The sequence below is a fragment of the Acinonyx jubatus genome, chromosome E3 (genome assembly GCF_027475565.1).
Source record: "Acinonyx jubatus isolate Ajub_Pintada_27869175 chromosome E3, VMU_Ajub_asm_v1.0, whole genome shotgun sequence".
In the NCBI taxonomy this organism is placed as follows: Eukaryota; Metazoa; Chordata; class Mammalia; order Carnivora; family Felidae; genus Acinonyx; species Acinonyx jubatus.
The window spans coordinates 36624450-36638634 of record NC_069398.1 but is presented as its reverse complement, the minus strand read 5'-3'; the positions used below and the strand labels follow the sequence as shown (position 1 = coordinate 36638634).

The 14185-nt window shown below is 57.4% G+C and overlaps 1 protein-coding gene across 2 annotated transcripts in view; it reads left to right on the top strand.

Annotated features, from left to right (window-relative positions):
• Positions 1-14185, top strand: part of AXIN1 (axin 1) — a 62558-nt gene that overhangs the window by 45219 nt on the left and 3154 nt on the right. For both annotated transcript variants that reach the window (XM_027043760.2, XM_027043761.2), the window contains exons 5-8: positions 3790-3927; positions 8443-8972; positions 9579-9749; positions 12343-12588. In XM_027043760.2, the coding sequence (XP_026899561.1) occupies positions 3790-3927; positions 8443-8972; positions 9579-9749; positions 12343-12588 (1085 nt within the window). The remainder of the gene's footprint in view (positions 1-3789; positions 3928-8442; positions 8973-9578; positions 9750-12342; positions 12589-14185) is intronic.

The following is a 14185-nucleotide window of genomic DNA, read 5'->3' as shown; positions in this document are numbered from 1 at the left end:
CCCTGTGCAACCATTCTGTGAAAGCAGGAGTCCTGTGCGTCCTGGTGACTTCTGAATGCTGGTTACCTTCCAGGGGAGGCTTAATGAGCCCTGCTCCTTGAGCTGTTCACACCTTCAGGGGAACAGGTCGTGGCTGGGATAGACTGGGCACGGCCAGGTGGTTGGTGCAGATGCCGGGGGCGGTGAGGGGGGGCAGAGGTCACTGGCCTCCTCACCCGCCTGGGCTTCGTTTTCCGGGAACCAGCGTTAGAAGATGTCGCCCGCATGCTTCTCGGCGGCGTGGGGAGCTTCGTGGTCTCTCCAGGGGCCCCTCTGCATCTGTCTGATAGCTCAGCAGAGGGGCCTGGCGGGGGTGTGCTTGGGTAGCCCGTTGAGGCGGTGGGGCGTGGGGGGGGGTCTCAGCAGAAGCGCTGCCTGGGTGAGCTGGCGTCTGCCGTCAGCACTGGGCACAGCCTGGAGCCCAGCCTGGCTGTGTGGTCAGGTCAGACAGGCCAGCACGTGGCTCGGAGTTGAGAGCGAAGAGAGGGCGTGCTGCATCCGTTCTGTCCGGCGTGGAAATGAAGCAGGAGAAACCTCACCGAAGGGGAGTCAGGAAGCCAGTGGGGGGAGCTCTCGTGCCAACCCAGCAGGAGCGTCCGTTACAGGGAAGGACGCGCTGCGTCCCCTACACACTGCGTCCCACCCCTGCAGCTCAGCCAAGGAGAAGCCTTTTCACCCCAGACGCTTGCTTCTCTCCAGGGCACTTCCATTCACAGCAGCCCTCCCAACTCCCCTTCTCCGTAAGATGACGTCTTTGCCTTTGTTTGCGGGAGTAGTCTATCACTTTTGCCATACAGTGCTTGTCCCCAGTTGCAGTTCTTTGTTACTCCTAAATAAAACCATTTTTGCTGGTAGAATAACTGACTTTTATTTTTAAGGGCAACATTTTTTTATCTAACAAACCAGAAGAAAATGTTTCCCATCTTGGCCGAGGTCGTGGAGTCCTGTGATTGGGGTGTCTCTTCTGTGGCTGGTGACACCCGCGTGCCCCAGGAACCTGTGCGTGTCTACTTTGTCGTGGGTCTCAGGGGAGGCAGGTCTGGGGAGCGCGGGCGAGAGGCAGACGCTGTGCTGCCCCGAGGTAGGCGGGTGGGCTGTGCCTGGTGGTCCTTGCTGCGTGACTTCCAGGGGATCAGGCCCAGGACGAGGGGCTGTGTGTGGGTGTCGGCGCAGGGGCACAGAGGCACCACCACGTGGGGGACCCCGCTGACTTTCCAGTCATGAAAGGTCTACTCCTTAATGCCCGAGGGAGGAGCCATCTGAACTCCCCAGAAGGTCCACAGTTGTAATTACTGGGACTTTTTCCTTTGTGACTTCTTTTGTTCCTCCACAGCCGGAAGGTTACCCGTTTTTCCACAGAGCTGGTAATTATTGTCATTTCTGACAGTTTCCCATTTTCAGAAGCACAGCCGTGCAGCCTAGAGGCTCTTTTCCAGAACACCTGAGCTTGGGGGCAGGCATCCGCCGCAGGGCCGAGCCTCGCACGCGTTCTCACTCCACGTGGGTCCGTTTCCGTCTCGTGGGGACTTCTCACTCTGCCCTTTCTCTGCGTGTGCCGTCTCACGGTCAGCACTGCTCAGCGCTTGCCACCTGGACGTCTGGCCTTGCTCTCTCAGTCCCATGCAGGTCACTGCCCTCTGCTCAGTTCAGTCCCCGGAGAAGCCAGCCTGCTGGCCTCGGGCCTTTCTTCTCCACTGGGATATGCTGTCCGCAAAGACTCCCTTCCGGGTCTCGGCCTCATGGCTGTCCCTACTGCCCAGGCTCTTCTGAGAACACTGGGCACCCCCGGACCTTTCGCACCAGCTCTCTCTGTTGAAGTGTTTGCTTGTGTCCTGGGCTTGCCCTCCCCTGCTTCCCTCTCCGGACCCTTCCGAGCTTTCTGCAGCTGCCCCTGAGCTCATCGAGGCCAGTGATAGCCCCACACGTGGGCATTTGTCCCCGAGCCCTTCCCATGATTTTCTCACCTAAGCTTACCTGTTTCTGAGGTTCTGTCGTTTTGTAGATGAGAAACATAGAGTCAAAACTGTGCCCAGGGGCACTGCCCCTGCTCAGGCTCCTGCCCCACACGGAGTCCTCCCTGCTCAGCTTGCTGTACATCTGAAGTCCAGGGTTCTAGATCGCCACTATCCATCCAAGAGATCAGAGAGGACTCCTGTGTGTCACCCTGTCTCGGGCTACTCCCTCCTCCGTCTGCCCTCCTGCCCTGTCCGAGCCCCCTGCGCTCTCTCCCCTCCTCTTGGCAGCTCCCCGGTGACCCCATCCTCCTCAACAGGGGGGTGGTGGCTTAGATTTTTAAAAATATGTATATTTTTTTAATTTTTGAGAGAGAGACAGAGTGCAAGCTGGAGAGTGGCAGAGAGAAAGGGGGACAGAGGGCTCGAAGCTGGGCTCTCCGCTGTCAGCACAGAGCCCAGTGTGGTGCTTGAACTCAGGAACCATGAGATTGGAACCTGAGCTGAAATCAGGGTTTGGATGCTTAACTGACTGAGCCACCTAGGCGCCCAAGTGGCTTAGACTTTTAAAACACGTTTGCGCTAAAAGATATTGTTAGGACAGCTGATCAAATTAAAATAAGGCCTGATTAGGTAACAGTAACGTTAGACTTTTAAAACATGTAGTGACCTAACACAGACCGAATGTGATGGTCACCAGGGCTCTGTTGTCCCTCCCGGCTCAGTGCTGGGTAAAGGAGACCTTAGACAAGAAAAGGAGGCAGTGAGGAACCCAGCAGAAGGGGCAAGTGTGAACACTCATTTTAAGAGAAAACGCAGGTTTCTGGGAATACAAAGTGGTGTAGCCACTCTGGAAAACAGTATGGTGGTTCCTCAAAAACCTAAACATAGAACTACCCTTCGACCCAGCAATTGCACTACTAGGCATTTATCCAAGGGATACAGGTGTGCTGTTTCAAAGGGACACATGCACCCCCATGTTTATAGCAGCACTATCGACAACAGCCAAAGTATGGAAAGAGTCCAAATGTCCATTGCCGGAGGAATGGATAAAGAAGATGCGATATATGGGGCGCCTGGGTAGCTCAGTCGGTTGAGTGGCTGACTTCAGCTCAGGTCATGATCTCACAGTCTGTGAGTTTGAGCCCCGCGTCGGGCTCTGTGCTGCCAGCTCGGAGCCTGGAGCCTGCTTCAGGTTCTGTGTCTCCCTCTCTCTCTGCCCCTCCCCTGCTCATGCTCTGTCTCTCTGTCTCAAAAATAAATAAAAACAAATTAAAAAAAAGATGTATATTTATACAATGGAGTATTACTTGGCAATCAAAAAAAATGAAATCTTGCCATTTGCAACTATGTGGATGGAACTGGAGGGTGTTATGCTCAGTGAAATTAGAGAAAGACAAAAATCATGACTTCATTCCTATGAGGACTTTAAGGGACAAAACAGATGAACATTAGGGAAGGGAAACACAAATAATACAGAAACAGGGAGGGGGACAAAAGAGAAGAGACTCATCAATATGGAGAACAAACAGAGGGTTGCTGGAGGGGGCGTGGGAGGGGGGATGGGCTAAATGGGGAAGGGGCACTAAGGAATCTACTCCTGAAATCACTGTTGCACTACATGCTGACTAATTTGGATATAAATTTAAAAAAATAAAAAATAAAACAAGTTAGAAAAACGAAACAAAACGCACGTTTCGGGGCTCCTCCTGGTCACCCGGAGAGTGCCCGTGTGCCATCTTGACGGGGCTGGCAGTTCAAGGCTGCACGTGGCTGGCTAATCAGTGTCTCCTTGCAGCGCACTTACCGAATGCCAAAGGAAGTCCGCGTGGAGCCCCAGAAGTTCGCCGCGGAGCTCATCCACCGCCTGGAGGCCATCCAGCGGACACGGGAGGCCGAGGAGAAGCTGGAGGAGCGGCTGAAACGCGTCCGGATGGTGAGTGAGCCTTCTGGGAGAGGCCACAGTGCGGCTCGGGTTCTGGATGATCTTACTGCGTTTTGGTGGAGTTAAGGGCAGCTTCAGGCTCCCACGAGCTCCCTCCTGGGTCTCCCAGAGTGCTGGCTCCCGACGCCCTCTGACCCTGCCCTGGTGGCTGGCCGCTCTGCTGTGACGGGGGCCCGTCTGAAGCCGCCACCGCTCCTGTGCGGTCTTCACTGTCTCCTGGGGAGGAGGTCCCCCTGGCGGGGACCCTGAGCCCGGTCTGGGAGCAACCAGTAAGGCACTCAGCAGCCGCTCCTTGGCCTGCGGGGAGCTGGGGTTCCTGTGCCACCTGCTTCTGGGGAGGGGTGGAGAGGCGGGCAGAGACCACGCCCTGCTGTCATCCCCACACCGGAGCTACATCGGCTCGGCTCAGGAAGGCAGTTTTGGCAGACTCAACGCGTACCACGTGCATACTGACCTCTCCTTTCAGCCCAACCCCCTTCCTGCTCCCTCCCGTGTCCCACATGCCCCCGTGGCCCCGCCAGGTCCCAGGGGCGCCGGGCACACGTGTGGAGCAGAGTGTGCCCTTGGCACGGGGCCTGGGGGCTCCCACCTGTCATCCCGAGTGCAGAAAGGGTCACGTTCAGAAATAGGCTCCTGTGCCTTGTTTTCTGACCTGTGGCCTTGCCGGGCAGAACGTGGAGTGCTGGGACAATTACGTGTGGTCTGTGACTTACCTGCTCTGATACTTCTCGGCCTGTAGCTGTCAAAGAGACATGCGGCTTATGTGGCCTGTGGGCGTCATCCTGCAAGACTCATTCCCACGTGTGCTCGGGTTTCTGTCCTGAGATGTCGATGACAGACATGTCCCTTGAGCACGGCCTTCCCCGTGCTCCTCACGCCTCACCAGGTTGTGTGTCCCCGAGGCCCCAGTGCCCCGTGCTCCCGGAGCCAGGCGCCACTGTGTCGCTGGAGACAGGCCTTTGCTTTTCTCCAGCAGGTAGGAATCTCCTTCTGAAACTAAGAAAGGTCACCACTGGCAGCACCCGGCCGGCTCGGTCGGTGGAGCGTACGACTCTTCCTCTCAGGGTTGTGAGTTCAAACCCCACGTTGGGTGTGGAGTCTGCTTTAAAAAAAAGAAAAAGGAAAAACAGTCACCAACAAGTGGCGTCTTGCACTTTTTCCCTCAATACCTCATGCCCGATGCCTGAAACCCAAACCATGACTGCTGTGGGGGTGCCTGGCGCATCGCTTGGTAGAGCATCCGACTCTTGATTTTGGCTCAGGTCGTGCTCCTAGGGTCATGGAATTGAGCCCCACATAGGACTCTGTGCTGAGCGTGGAGCCTGGTGGGATTCTGTCTTCCCCTCTCTCTCTGCCCCTCTTGCAGGCTCGCTCTCTCTCTTTCTTCCTCTCTTTCTCTCCCTCAAAACACAACACAAAGAAAAACACACCCAAAACAGGATTGTTCTGGAAGGAATTGTTTCTGTACCTGATCACCCGATACTCATTTACAACACGGACCTGAGCCCTGCTCAGACTCTGTCCGAACCCCCAGGAGGGGCCTGCTATCTCACCTTCCGTGTTCCCCCGGTGTGTCATGTGCACCTGAAGTCTGGAGATGCCATCGTAAGGGTAGTCATGGGGCCCAGCCACAGTCACACCTGGCGGTTTCCTGTCCTGCCCTCCATGCATCACACACGGTGCTGTGCCCTTGCCGTCCAGGGTTCCGGAGCCCCCTCATAGGACACCCAGGTTTGAAATGAGGGGCCACCCCACCCCCCACATTTTTCAGATTTCGAATAGCGTTTCAAAACCTGGGGTTCGCGGTGGGCACCAGGAAGGCTGGGGTGGTCACCGAGGTGAATGGCCAGATGGCGTGCTCTCCGAGAGGGAGCCCGCATGAAAGTTTTTGGTTTTTTTTTTTTTTTAACATTTATTCATTTTTGAAAGGCAGAGAGAGACAGAGTGTGAATGGGGGAGGGGCAGAGAGAGAGGGAGACACAGAAACAGAAGCAGGCTCTAGGCTCCGAGCTGTCAGCACAGAGCCCGGCATGGGGCTTGAACTCACGGACCGAGAGATCATGACCTGAGCCGAAGTCGGCCACTCAACTGACTGAGCCACCCAGGCACCCCTATGAAAGTATTTTTAAGCACCTGGGCAGGGACACTAGGTTTTTCTTACCGGCATCTTCTTGTCTCCCTCCCTCGTAGTGACCCGGTGACTCCCATGTAGGCAGCGCAGTGCTGGCCTGGGCGCCAGGCGTGTGCTGACCCGCTGCCTGTTTGCCAGTCTGGGTTGCAGCGAGGGTGGGGGCGGATGTTCAGTGGGCATCCACGGAGGCCACCTTCCCCATCAGGGTCCAGCAGAGGCCTCCGTGAGTGAAGGGACTGTCAGGGCGTGGCCTGTCAGGTAACCTTCTTTGAGAAATCAGTGTCGGACACAGAGTTGCCGTGAGGCACGGCGGGTTTTACAGGAGCCAAGCCCTGGTTTGCGTGCCGTCGTGGGGCTGGCACCGTGGCACGTCCGTGGCCCAAGCACGCCTCCGTCAGTGCCTCCTGAGTACGCTCACGAAGTAAAAGTACCCCGTGGTTTGTGAAAGAAGTTTAAGGCAGGAGACTTTCAAACCTTCTTGCCGTAGAACCCAGCTGTGGTAATTGTGTCAAGTTTGTCCTCGTGGCTCCGTGTGCCCGTGGCCCTGCAGGTCACTGTGCGGGATGGGCATTTTAACAGCCATCGGTATTCGGTGTATTTTTCTCATGTCTGAGTCTTAGTCTCCTGTTGTCTGCGGCCTCCCTGTAGGGGGCGTGCGGTTGTGCCTGGATCTCCCAGGAGCTGTCACGGGGGGCTGGGCCCGGCCACAGAGGTTCCCCAGTGCCTGTGACTTAACACAAGATGTTCAAACGAGTAGCCCCTTGTATTTCCTGGGTATCGATTCGGCAGGCCCGTGGTGGCGTCTGGACAGGATTGCCGGGCTCTGTGTCACAGTCTCTGGCCTGTAGCCACTCTGTCCCCATAGGCTTCCCTCAGACCCTGGGGGGCTCACTGCCCCACAGCTGGCTGTGCGGTTCCATCGGATGCCCTGAGTGTTTAAAACCAAAACAGGAGAAAGTCAGTTTTAATTACGTATGTACAGGGAATCCGCAGGGATGTGAGAGTCCCTGTCTTGTATGATTTTACAAAATAAGGCTCATATAAATATGCCATAAACTATAGTCTTTTTTAAAAGAAGAATAACTACAAATTTTTAAATAAGAGTTTTGTCGTAAAATTCGGAAAATAAGAACAAAGAAGAAAGTGAAAATTCTTAGCTAGACAGTTTGGTGAACCTGTAACATTTCAAAACCGTAAAACCGATTTCCTACATGTGCAGAGCCACCGAGACAAGCTGGCTCTCAGCCCAAGCTGTCCGTCACCACCCCGTGCCGCCCCCCGGGGACTGCAAGAGCCCCTCTTCCTTACCCGTAGGGGTCAGTGTCCGTCGAGGGCAGAGTGGGGGGTCCGGCATGGGACGTGGGGTGGGGAGCCCAGGGCCCCGGTGTGCCCGAGAGGGGCGTGTTCACCCTCCCCGCAGCTATGCGCCTGCCCTCTGTCCTGCTCCGTGCCACCTGCGACCTGAGCGTGGACTGAAGGGTCTGCAGCTGACCGCCTGTCCTGGTGACGTGGAGACACTTTCCCATAAGTGAAAAGTTTTTTGTGGATTTTGTGAGATTTGTTTCTGGTACGGTACAGAGGTAGCTGTCCCATCCTTTCTGGTCACTACCGGATGTACCCACCATTATTCTGGTTTCCACAATTCAGTGAGATGAGAAAATAAATACAAGATTTGGCTGGTCAGATGTTATATTTACAGATAGGGTCCTGTTGGCTGCCAGAGACTCCAGAGAAACCCAACTGGATTTAGTGTGACAGTTGACCCAGAATCACAGAGCAGAGCAATTAAGCAGAAAACGAGCTCTTCTGTACAAGGGCGTATTCCCTTTGAAAATGTAATGGGAAAGGGACGATCAGGTTGCACAGTCGGTTAAGCATCTGACTCTTGATCTCGACTCAGGTCATGATCTCCCTTGGGCCCCACATCAGGCTCTGTGCTGACAGAGTGGAGCCTGCTTAGGATTCTGTGTCTCTCCCTCTCTCCCTGCCCCTCCCCCCCCAAAATAAATAAACTTTAAAAGGAAACAAAAGAAAGTATAATGGAAAACATGGAAATAAAATTGAGGACTAGGAAAATCAACTGAAGAAATAAAAATATCTTTATTGAGAAGTGTAAAAGAACTAAGTCCCTCTGGAGGTTTCTCAGTGGGCGGGATTGGGTGGGCATTGTGGTCCTCGAGTTCCTGGTGCGTGGTGGGCGTGCTCACTCTCTCACGCTCCCCAGCGCCCAGTGCCTCACCTGGCCTGCTCATCCTGGGCTCCGTGCTTCCGGCCCCCGAGATGGAGCGTTGCGGGCCTATTTCTTTGTTTCCGCGAGGGCGAGGTTTCTGTGACTCGGCCGGTGCCAGGAGGTGACTCGTGACCTTGTCCTGCAGGAGGAAGAAGGTGAGGATGGTGACATGCCCTCTGGTCCCCCGGGGGCCACTCATAAGCTGCCTTTGGCCACAGCCTGGCACCACTTCCCGCCCCGCTATGCAGACGTGGGCTGCGTGGGTCTGCGGGACGCGCACGAGGAGAACCCTGAGAGCATCCTGGATGAGCATGTGCAGCGGGTCATGAGGACACCGGGCTGTCAGTCGCCGGGGCCCGGCCACCGTTCCCCTGACAGCGGGCACGTGCCCAAGATTGTGGGGGTCCTAGGGGGTGTGCCCCCTGGGCACAGTAAGCACGCACCTAAGTCCGGGGTGAAGCTGGACGCAGCCGGCCCACACCTGCACAGGCACGGCCACCACCACAGTCACCACGGGGCGGCCAGGCCCAAGGAGCAGGCTGAGGCGGAGGCCTCCCGCCGCATCCCGGGCAGCTTCTCTTGGGGCCCGGAGCTGCATGGCCACACAGCCAAGCCCCGTAGCCACTCAGAGAGCGTGGGCACCGCCCCCAATGCGAGCGACAGCCTGGCCTACAGGTGAGTGTCTGTGGCAGCCTGGGCCTTGCTTTGGGATCGGGGCTGTGGTTTCTTCATCCCTGAACCTGTATCAGTAAGGGCCACGTGCGCCTTCCCGGGGAGGAAGGGGTCACAGTGAGAGGCTATGTCTCCTGAGGGTTCTGTTCAGTTTTCTGGGCCACAGTTCCCCTTTAAAAGTCGTCCAGCCGGGGTTGCCTGCACAGACCATGGGCATGTGGTTGCCAGAGGGCCCCAGCGCCCAGCATGAGTGCCTGGTCCTGCCTGGGGTCCCGGGCCATCCAGGGCTCTGGCCTTGAAGGGTGCATGGATAGAGAGGTACCTGTTTCGGGGGAGGCGTCTGGGTGAGGGGTGACTGGGTCCCAGTGCTGCTGCCCCCAGGTGGGTGGCCGGGCTGGGAGGGCGAAGGACAGGTGCTCCTGCCCTCCCAGCTGGTGCTGCCTGGACGCCTTGTGCTCCCCACCAGACTAACCTCAGAGAATCCCCTGGCATTGGGGCGGAGCCCTCGACACACAGCTCTGTCAAAGCCACCACGTTCAGGTAGCCGCTTTCCGGCAACAGGCCACAAAGTAAAGGCAGCAGGTGACTCCCGGCCCCTTGCTTTTGTAGCGGGAAGTCTGGCACTGCCTCCAGAAGAAACGCCAAGAAGGCGGAGTCAGGGAAGAGCGCGGGAGCCGAGGTGCCTGGCCCCTCGGAAGACGCAGAGAAGAACCAAAAGATCATGCAGTGGATCATCGAGGGGGAGAAGGAGATCAGCCGGCACCGCAAGGCTGGCCACGGGTGAGAGGCGCCAGCGTCCCGGCTGGGTGTGGCCACACAAGCCACGGGTAAAGGGCACCCGGCGTCCTGGGTGGCGCGGGCACCAGCGTGTGGCACTAATTGACGAGCCTACAGCATGGTTCCGCCAGGGTCTTTGAAGCTGCGGCCTGGCCCCACCCACCTGTCCTTATACCCCGTGGCCGTGGCCGTGTGAGCTCACTGACTCCCGCCCCGAGTGGGGCCCTGTGCCGGCCTTGGGGTCCTGACACAGCTTTGGTGTCCTGGGCAGGAGTGTCCGCTGCTGAGCTCGTTCTCAAGTCACCACGTTTCTGCCTGATCTCCTCTTGCTGTGCCCAGCCTGCCAAGGGGGGCCCCGCTTTCACACAGCTGCCCTCACGAGCTGCTTTCTGGGTGGCTGACGCCTCCACATGACAGTGACCTAAGTTACTGGGGCAGTTAGGCAGGTACCTGGACGCCCCTCCAGACAGACCACGCAGGACAAGTCTTCTCTGATCGCACCTGGTCACCCCCCCAGCCGTTGGTGGTGTCTGCACCCTCTGAACTCTGTACTGGCCCCACAGAGCCGGAGGCTGCTCTGGAGGGTGTGGAGCCAGGACCCCAGACGTGCCATTGCCGCCTCGCGTGGGTCCGTCCATTTTGGGGGGACCATGGGGGACTGGGGCTGGCCCGGACTGCACGCCTCACCCCCAGACCAGCTGTCTGGGCCGTGGGGCTGGTGCCCGTGGGTGGGCTGGCCACCCTTCCTTCCTCAGTCTCCCGCTTCGCTGACTGTCTGTTTTGGATATGGTTGGGGACGGTAGAGTGTGCGTGTGTGGCGGCGGTGGGGGGGGTGGGGCTCGGGGTCGGGAGGGGAGAAAGGGAGAAGTGGGTAACCACCTGCCAGCCAGCCCATCCTGAGCAGAGACGTGGGACTCTCCACCCGTGGGTCCCTGTGTCTGGTCTCCACGTGACTGTGGGAACAAGGCTCCCGCCAGTGTTCGGACACCTTTGCGGTCACAAAACCTGTCCTGAGTAAGGGTCTTTCCAGAGCCCCTCTCCTGCTTTGGTTGGGTTTCTCTGGATTTCCTTTTCGGGTTTCCACAAGGAATGGCTCTGTTCTGGCCGTTCCTCCCATGCCAGATGGAGGGTTTCTGTGGTGGAAGAATAAAAGGCCCATCTGGAAACAGTCTCAGGTTGGAAGGTGCTTGATGTCAGGATGGGCCATTTTAAATGGTGGCATTTCAGTATCCCTACCAGGTCTCCCTGGCCTCCCTGGAGTTGGGGGACAGTGTGCCTCTGTCTTTGTTGCTCTTACATCATACAACAGGTAGGCAGGGGGGGTGGAGGCATGGGGCAGCGAGAGAGGGAGGACATGGGGGGGCCAGGCGATGGGAGGTGGGTGTGGGGCGGGGAGGTGGGGGGCAAGGAGAGGCTGGGGATGGGCCACAGAGCCAAGGTCTCCCTGTGGCTGGCCCCGTGGGCTCTTTAGGAGGGAGATGCCATCTTTCCTGGGGCAGTTCCGGGACTGCGAGGGCACTGAGCCTGGGGGCCCTCTTCCAGGGTTCCCTCCTGGTGCTAAAGCCCCCCTTTCCAAGGGCTCCAGCCAAGGCTAAGAGAGGCTGATGTTTTCGGTATAATTCAGCCGTGCAGCAAAGGCGTACTGCACAGCTCTAGAGCATTTTGTGTTGGGTAATGAAGGCAGAGAGAGGTGTGTGATCCCATGGGGGAAACATTTGAAAAAATGAAAATTTGTATGTTTAGAGTTACGCTGATTGTTTTTAACGGGAAGGAGAATATACCAATATAATGAGAGTAGGTACTTCTAAATTAAGATTTTTAGATTGTTTTTACTTTGGAATTTTCTATATGGTTCAGCTTTCTCACAAAGAGCATTTATTTTGATACTAAAATGTTTTTTAAAAACAGTGAAAAGTTTTTTTTTTTTTAAGTTTTTATATAGGGTGTGACATAGTTCAGTAAAGTTGTTAAAAATTAGTTACAAAAGGGGCACCTGGGTGACTCAGTCGGTGAAGCATCCGACTTCAGCTCAGGTCGTGATCTTGCAGTCTGAGAGTTCAAGCCCCGTGTCAGGCTCTGTGCTGACAGCTCAGAGCCTGGGGCCTGCCTCGGATTCTGTGTCTCCCTCTCTCTCTGCTCCTCTTCCACTCACACTTTCTGAAAATAAACAACCTTTAAACAATTCTTCAAAAATGAGTTACAGGGGCACCTGGGTGACTCAGTCAGTCAAGCATCCAACTTGGGCTCAGGTCATGATCTCACAGTTTGTGAGTTCAAGCCCCGTGTTGGGCTCTGTGTTGACAGCTCAGAGCCTGGAGCCTGCTTGGGATTCTGTGTCTCCCTCTCTTTTTTTCTGCCCCTCCCCTGCTTGTGCTCTGTCTGTCTGAGATGAATAAATGTTAAAAAAAAAAAAAAAAAAAACTTAAAAAAAATAATAAGTAAATAAAAATGAGTTACAAAAAGAGCGTGCAGCGGAGGAGCACGGTGTCATGTGGTGTGGTGGGAGGGGTGGCAGGTGTGCCCCTGGTGGCCTCCACTGGTCCCGCCTGTGGCCAGGGTTCCAGATGCTACCACACTCGTTCTTTTGCTCCCAAAGGTCTTCCGGTGCCAAGAAGCAGCAGGTGCACGAGAGCCCCAGGCCCTTGTCCGTGGAGCGTCCCGGGGCTGTGCACCCTTGGGTCAGCGCTCAGCTTCGCAACTCCGTCCAGCCCTCTCACCTCTTCGTTCAAGACCCCACCATGCCACCCAACCCAGCCCCCAACCCTCTGACCCAGCTGGAGGAGGCCCGCAGGCGCCTGGAGGAGGAAGAGAAGAGAGCCAGCAAATTACCCTCAAAGCAGAGGTAGGGGGGGCAGCGGGGAGGGCAGGCCACACCCCCAATCAGGGCTGCCTTGGCACTGCTTTGGGGCTGTAGCCCCCCGAGGCCTGGGCACCCCCCAGCAGTCCTGGTTTCTTCTTTCACTGAGCGCCACCCGGGGCACGGCACGTGGCCTTGCTGTGTGACAAGGGGCTGGGACGTCCTCCTGGGGTAGAGAGGGAGCCGTCTCCCCTCTGTGAGTGTGCACTCGCCCCGGGGCTCCACGGAGCCTCTAGACACTACTGTCAGGATCCCCCTGGCCGCTGTGCAGGCTACAGAGTGGGGGTCCTGGGGGGGTCCTTGGGCGGGGAGCCATAAACGGTGCCACGCACAGGTGGGACGGTGAACGTTGCTGAAGTACGCATAGAGGTACAGTCTTCTCTGCAAGGGACCCCAAGCCCCATTGTCCCCAGCTCCATGCCCTCCTGGGCCTTGAGGGCCAGAGAGGCCCCGCCCACTGCTGACGCAGCCTCAGGCCAATGCGGCTCCCCATGCCCTGCCGCTCACCCTAGGGAGAACCCCTTTGTGGATGGCGGTCTTCTCTCCAGGCCAGAATGTGCCTTCCCCTGCCCTTTCTGCTGGGCCTTGAGGTCACTTTTCCCCGAATGTACAGCGCGTTGGAATTCCCGGACAGATCCGGGAAATCTGCATTTTCCACCGAGGCCCCGGAGCACGGTCACACGGTGGCCCTGTTCTTGGACGTTGCCAGCGCCCCTTGCCCAGTCATGGTCACTGGACATGTTTCCTGGGGACCTCCCTGTGTGGGGGGCCGTCCAGCTCTTGGGAGGCTGGTGTCAGGATGCAGGCCATCCCTGGTGCCTGTCTTATCGGGCAGAGCCAGGAGCCTGACTGCGTCCCCTGGTCATTGAGTGTGACCACGTTTATGGCCACCTGTCTCACACCCTGTGACCCTGTCAACATAGAACCAGAGAGCCGGCTCGGTGCTGCGGATGCTGCTTTGTCTGACGGGGCCTGTGACCTGGAGGCGGACAGGGCGGCAGAGGGGCCGGCGGGGAAGGGGCTCGGGCATATGGGTAGGAAGTCTTCCCTGCTGCACAGAGCCTGGGAACGTCGTCCTTGCCACGCACTGGGGGTGTAGGGCTCACGTCTGCTCTTCTCGGCAGCACCCGGCAGGCCCTGCGTGTGCTCGTGCCGGCCAGAGACGCCAAACTGGTCCACACAAGCCTCTTGGGAATCCGTATTTGGGCCGTGAGGCTCCTGACAGGGTTTTGGCCACCGGCTCCGGCGTCTCCATTTGTCGCCGGTCCAGAACGTGGGCCTTTTGTAAGCGACTGCAGACACGGATGGAGGTCCGAGTTCCTTGTGGGGTGACCCACCCCCACCCCGCCCCGGCTGGCGGAAGAGAAGTCACCGTCAGGGCTGCACAACGTCGCGTCCGGGGCGGACAGCTGTTGGGAAAGCTGCTCGGGATGGAGCAGCAGCAGAGCGCGGACGAGGACGAGCACGCAGACGAGGCCGGAGCCAGGCCGTCCCCGAAGGCTCTTTTCAGTGTGGAGGAAGGGTCGGTGGTTCCCCGGAGTGTCATCCGCCGAGGAGTCCAGGAACTCTGGATTAACTGGAG